At 38.5% G+C, this 7,104-nt stretch overlaps 1 protein-coding gene across 1 annotated transcript; it reads right to left on the reverse strand.

Moving 5' to 3' along the window:
- Nucleotides 1-660: 660 nt before the first annotated feature.
- LOC713600 (late cornified envelope protein 1F) lies at nt 661-1,765 on the reverse strand. The gene has a single exon (XM_015151318.3). It carries the CDS (start codon nt 1,291-1,293, stop codon nt 961-963), a length of 333 nt encoding a protein of 110 aa, XP_015006804.1. The 5' UTR covers nt 1,294-1,765; the 3' UTR covers nt 661-960.
- Between the last annotated feature and the right edge of the window lie 5,339 nt (nt 1,766-7,104).

Raw genomic sequence — 7,104 nt, forward strand, 5'->3', positions numbered from 1 at the left:
ACACCTGAAATCCCAGTTACCTGTGAGACTGAGGCAAGAGAAATGCTTGAACCCAGGAAGTGGTTGTTACAATGAGCCAAGATCATGCCACTGCACTGCAGCCTGAGTGACAGTGAGACTCCAACTCAAAAAAAAAAAAGTTTATTCTTTCCTTCATAAGTTTTTAATTCAAAGGAATAAATATTAAATTTGCAATAGAGGAAGCTGGCAGATCAAGTGGTTGAAGTTATATCTCCAGGAATGGGACAATTAAACATCAGGTAAGGCTTGACATCATGCTCTAAGGACAACACCACTTTTGTGGGATATTTGCAAAAATGTGTAATCTGAGCCTGCTCAAGAGGAAACATCAGACAAACCCAAATTGAGGGGCATTCTACAAAACCAATGGTTCTTTAGAAAGGTTATTGTCAAGGAAGACAAAGAAAGACTGAAGAAGCATTTCAGATTGGAGATTGAAGAATCGTGGCAACTATGTCAAGCCAATGGAGGATCCTGGATTGGATTCTGAACCAACAAAATTGTCTTTTGCTATAAAGGATATTAGTAGGAAGACTGGCGAAATTTGAATAAGGTCTGTAGATACTAACATCTTGGGAGAGCCTGGAGATGAGGACAGAGTATGAAAAGCAATGAAGAAATAACAGTCAAGGCAAAAAGGAATGCATATTTCTGGTTTTATTGTTTCACATCAGGCTGAGCTATGTAAAAAGACAAGCTGCAAAGGGATACAGGTCTGTGTTTTGGGCTTCCCAGAGCAACCACACATATGCAAACCGAGGTCATTAAAAGACTTTGTGGGAGAAGTTTTGGGCTTCTGAACTCCAAGACAGAAGAATCCTCTATGCTTGAGCTCAGTCTTCACCAAGACCTCTCAGCAACATGGGCAGGCCCGGAAGGAGAAGGAAGAGGAGAGGGAAATATTTGGTCGTTTGTGTTCTTCTAGGTTCAGGATCCACTTCAGCAGCAGCCTCCAGAGTGCTGGCCACTGCCCCCTCCACAGCAGCTGGAGCCCCCTGAGGGCTGGCTGCAGCAGTCAGAGCTCTGGGGTCTATGGCAGTGGGACCTGCGGCGCCTGTGGTGGCTCAGACAGCAACCACCTCCCCCAGAGCTACAGCAGCCCCCAGAGCTGGAGCCACAGCAGCCTCCGGAGCTGACACTGCAGCAGGAAGAGACTGGAGGGCACTTAGGGGGACACTTTGGGGGGCACTTCTGGGTGGGGCACTTGGGAGGGCACTTGGGGGTGCACTTGGGAGGGGGCTGGCACTGCTGCTGGCTCTGCTGGCAGGACATGTCGGCGGTGGGTGTTCAGGAGCTGAGAGAGAGTCAGACAGAAAGTTAGACCCAGGCAGAGGCCATCCCTGCTTATTTTTGCCCTTTCAGCATCATTTCTAATCCCTTCATTTTGATGAACTCCTTAGTGTAGTTGTAGCTAATTAATCACGGGAATGTGCATTATTTCTAATAGTTGGCTAAGCACACTTATAGCCTCTGTTTTGAACCTTATGCTTTTTATATACTTATAAAATCATAAAGCATTTTCAACTATTTTATAATTAGAAAGCCGAAGCCAAAAGATATTAAGAGAGCATTCTTAAAATCAAGCATGTAGTATGTAGAGGAGACATTCTGCTTCAACTACACACCTGAATCATGAAAACAATCTAGAAAGGGGTTTGGAAATAAAATTGTTTTTCAAGGGGAAACAGTCATTCTCTCTTGGAAGAATTTTCTAGATTGTTGTAAGGACACAGAAGTTCAGAACTGCAAAGGAAGTTGGAAAACTAACTGAGGAAAAATATCATTGAATTAAGTTGAGGCTTGTATCCAGGTTTCCGACTTAGTCCAATGCTCTGAAATTCACAGCAAACACCGTACCGAATGCTCAGCACTTATATTTTGTTGTCTACTATCCTTGCCTTACCAAGTTAAGTACCATTAAATGTGAGTTTAGGGGAGTCAGTTAGCTGTGATATCCTCTACACTGGCTGGGAACCACTGTTTCCATCTCAACTTTTCAGGAAAGGACAGTTATATTTTTCAAGGTAAACCTCCCTTTCTGAAAGCAGTTACAGGTGAACATGGGAGGCAATGTTGCAGTGCCTTCAGACTAGAGACCCAAGAACTCTAGATCCATCTCATTTCTCCAGAACACCATCTCAGGACTCCTCCTTCTCATGTCCCTGGTCTGTCCCCATTGCCCTTGCTCAGTTTTCTTGAGACTCCCTCCTTCACTCATATGAATGCCAGCACCACCCCAGCCCTGGAGTCCATGCCCGGCCTCCCCTCCTGCCCTGATCTAGGCATTCCTTTGGAGCCTCTGATAGAGTACCCAGGGAACACTTACTGAGGTCACAAGCAGCACAGGGTCCTTCAGCACCTCGGGAAGTGAATGGATGGGGTTCTCTGGCCCTGAGCCCTTTTATCCTGTCCTTTGGGCTCTTCCTCCAGTAGTGAGACAGGGCCTGGGCATGAGAGGACCTGCCTCCTGACACCCACGTAGGTCCTGTGACAGGTGGTGACTGGCAGCTCTGCACATGTCTGCCTTCATGGGTGTTCAGGAGAGCTGCTACCAGCATGGAATATGACCACTTAGAAATAGAGGTGGGGTGGGGAAATCCCTACTATCATCTCCTGCTTTGATCTGCCTGAAGGGCACCTGCCTTTAAGGTTCTCACTTCTCATTCTTGGAGCTTTGAAGTTTTGGCCCTAATACTGCCCTTCTTGCCTCCCCAGTGTTAATGAGCCCATGAAACCTGGTTCAAACCAAATTGTTATGTATTCCAATTTTATTCTTTACAGGTTACCCTGATACAATATGTATTATGGATTACATGGTTTTAACTCTATAGAAATGGCATCATACTTAAGACACTCATTTTTGACTTGTTCTCTTCCTTAAACATTATTTTTGCTAGTTACTCAAGTTGATCTGTATAGCCATAGTTTACTCATTTTCACAACTGTATAGTGTCCATCTTATGAGTGCATCATGATTTGTTAGCTTCTCTCTTTTGGATGGACATTTAGAGTGTTCTCACTTTTCACTGTATCAATATTGCAGCTATGGAAATTTTTGTGCATGTCTACTTGTGTATTTGTGGGAGAGTCTCACCAAGTTATGTACCTATAAGTGGAAGTGCTGAATTTTGGATCACACCTATCTCTCCAAATTGCTCATATTGATTTCAGTTTGCATCAATGGTGTATAAGAATCATTCTTGCTGCACATTGTTACTAAACTTCAGTAATTGCCGTTTGATGGATGTGCATTGGTATCTGTCTGTAGTTTAATATGTGTTCCTCTGCTTTGTAGTAATCAGAGCATATTTTAATATATTTTTGGTTATTTGAGCTTTCTCTTCTGTGACTTGTCTGCTTTTTCTTAAAAATGTTTTTCAATTTGTTTATCTGCTTTTGTTAGTATTTGTAAATGTTCTTTACATATTCTAGTTACTAATGTACTGCTATTAAATGCATTGTGAATACCTTTTCCAAGCAAGTATATTCCTGTTTGCATTTTAATGGTGTCATTTGATGAACTAGTGTTTTATTTTTAACATAGTTGAATTTCTGCAGCAATAACTATAGTTTGTGATTTTCATGATTTTAATAAATCTCAACCATTTGTAAGTCCAGAAATCTTTTCCCTATCTTTAAAAAGTTGAAATTTTTTCCTTTTTAAAAATGAAGGTTTTTATTCAATCAAGAAAGGAATTTTTGTTCACTTTATGTATTTTAAACATTTTTCTGAATGGATAACCAATTGTCTTAGTATTGTAATCAAATTTTCCATTTCCCCCCACTCATCTGAAATACCTATGGGTCAGAATCAATTTTTCACATTTCTGTAGATTTATAATTGAGTGAACAATTCTTGTCATTGTCAATTTGTCAGCACCTCTGAGAACATCTGCTGCCTTAATTATCATAGGTGTATAATCAATTGTGATATCTAAATCACACAGGTTCCATCATTCCTTAAGATTGTTTTGGTGATTACTAAACCTTTGTTATTTTATATAAATATTAGAGTCAGTTTGTCACATCCCACACAATGAAGATGAAGCAAAACAAATCATCATTAGAATTTTGATGAAAACATCATTGAGAATATGCATTAATTCATGAAAAATTATTATATTTTATTATAATTTTTTTCTACTCACCCATATATATGGTATAACTCTTTATTATGATATTCTGTAATGCTATTTAATAATCTTCTCATTTTATCAAATGTATTTTACATTAAAATTGTATGTTAGACTTTATGTAATTTTGCTATTTTAAATGGCAATTTTAAAAATATTTTTGAATTACTTGTTGCTGGTTAATATAAATTTATTCTTACATCTTGCAACTTTTCTAACTCTTAATGTTATTTTAATTTTCTGTAGTAATCATTCTTGTCTGTATATCTTCTTTCTCAAAGTTTTCCTCTTTAAGTTAAATTCTTGGAAGTACAACTCTTGGATAAAAAGTATGTACATTTAAAATTTTGATTTGTATACAGAAAATTATTATTTGTTGAGTAATGGGTCACCAAATTTCATCTGAATTTTCATTATTATTCCAATTTATAAGACTCATTTCCTATCATCTTCAGCAATACTGTTTTGTTATTGATTTTCAGTTTCTTCTAGTTCAATATAAAGGAATATCTTCTAATCCTTATCATCCTTGAAATGGATGGGCTGTGCTTCTAGATCAGAACTACTAATGTAAGGTGAGTAACCAATATCTTAACTACTCTCGCATTAAATACATTGTTTGGAACAACATGAGCCACAGCCAGGCAATTCAGTGGCAAACTCAGACTTCATCCTTGAAAGACTATCCTTGTTTTATATACAAGTCTTTGGTTGTTTGTATATGCAAATATGAAATAACAAATTTCAAAATGTATTGGTCACTTGTATTTCTTTCCAAGCTGTTTGTTCATGCACTTTGCCCACTCATTTGTAGATAGCCTTATTTCTTTTCTATAAAGTTGTAAAGACTTACTATTTATCATAGATTTTAATATGATTCCTTACTTATGTACTTTACTTTTTCTCAGCTGGTTATTTATATTTTTCATCTTTTAAAATTATGCTTTCTGACATATAGTATTTCTTTCATTATGTGATGAGATTTATCAAGTTTTTTCATGCTTACATATTTTATCCAATTACTTATAAAGAAATAATTAGATATTCTGTATATTCTTCTAATAATTTTGGAGTATCAGTTTATTGTTACTACTCTATGCAGGGGTTGCAGAGGAAGGAAATAAATTACAAATCACTGACGTATGGTGCTGGCTCTGGGACACAGAGTAAGATCTACTGAGTCTAAGTTAATTTTTACTGGGTCTCAGCATTCTTCCAACCTATCTCTTGTGATATGAGAGTCTGACCACATACAAGTGTACTTTCAGAAAGTCACTCCTTTGCTAGTGCATATTGTTAGCATTAAAAAGGTACCAAATTCAATAAATTTCAAATGCTATTGAAATCTAACACCAAACATAAGGAAACAATACTCACGATGTTACATCATATTGCTACCTTATTAACCCAATCCATGCCAGATTAGTTGACAGTTTGGGTGCTACCCTTTGTGGTATCAGAGTCACGGACAGAATAGCTTCTAATCCTCATCATCCTTGGAATGCATGGGCTGGGCTTCTGGCTCAGAACGGCCAGTGTAAGCTGAGTAATCAGTATCTTGACTACTCCATTATTAAATACATTCTTTGGAACAACATGAACCATAGCCAGGTAATTCAGTGGTAGACTTCTGCAGGGTGATAAGGCTAGTATACTGTAATGTAAATGTCTCAGAGTGAGAATTCCAATGATGACGGCTTACGTCATACACAAACTAAAGATGATGCTAATAGTAATCAATTCATTTTTAAATTGCTTACCTATGGAGTCCACCTGTGTTTTAGAAACTGTTGAGGGGTACATAAATATTAGAACCAACCTGCAGAATCAAGCATAGTTTATCGTAGTCATATTTGAAAACTAAGACTCATAACAAAGTTACAGTTGAATGGCACTGTTTTAGAAATGCATAGGTCATGGAATAAAGCCTGGATGTTGAAGAAGGAGGGTTACCCAAATGAATATAAATTGTTCTACCATAATGACATATGAATGTGTATGTTCACTCCAGCACTATTCACAATAGCAAAGACATGGAATCAACCTAAATACCTATCATTGGTAGACTGGATAAAGAAAATGTGGTACACATATACCATGGAATAGTATGCAGCCATAAAAAAGAATAAGATCATGTCCTTTGCAGAAACACGGATGGAGCTGGAGGCTATCATCTCTCCTTAGAAAGCAGGTGTAATTTGAAAATATTAATGCATTGGCATTTGTTTAGGGAAAATGACATGTTATAAACTCTCCAACAGAAACTTCCTTTGCATTATTTCATTGACTCTCAGACATCCCTGGACAATTATTTTTATATTATCTCTATTACAGAGTTGATAAACTGAGAACAAGAATGATGAGGTATTAATGTTTTTCATAAGGTAATGCGGGTAATAAGTGGCAGAATCAGGTTTCTCTCTAGGTCTGACTCTTTAACCAGTTACCTAATGGCTGTAATACAGAAACACACACACACACACACACACACACACACACACACACACACACACAGTCCTTCTCTCTCTCACACACACACACACAGACACACACGCACACACAGAGCTATAAAATAGTTGAGGGTTGGAGGATTCTATGAAACTTGAGTTAAGCCAGGTTGCCCAGAGCCACAGAGGTAAGATTTGGAAGTTAACAAAACAGAGAACTCAAGCTCCAAAACCAAACAGCTTAAGTATTCTCCACGGAGATCAAGACAGGAAATGATGGTAGGGATTTTCCCACTCCATTTCTATTTCTAAGTGGCCATAGTCCAAGCTGGGAGCAGCTTTTCTGAGCCCCATGGAGGAAAGCAAGTGAGGAGCTGCCAGTCACCACCTGCCTCAGAACCCATGTGGGTGTCAGAAGGCAGGTCCTCTCATGCCCAGGCCCTGTCTCACAGCTGGAGGCAGAGCCCAGGCCAGGATAAAAGGGCTCTGGGCCTGAGCACCCC

The sequence above is a fragment of the Macaca mulatta genome, chromosome 1 (assembly GCF_049350105.2).
Source record: "Macaca mulatta isolate MMU2019108-1 chromosome 1, T2T-MMU8v2.0, whole genome shotgun sequence".
Classification (NCBI taxonomy): Eukaryota; Metazoa; Chordata; class Mammalia; order Primates; family Cercopithecidae; genus Macaca; species Macaca mulatta.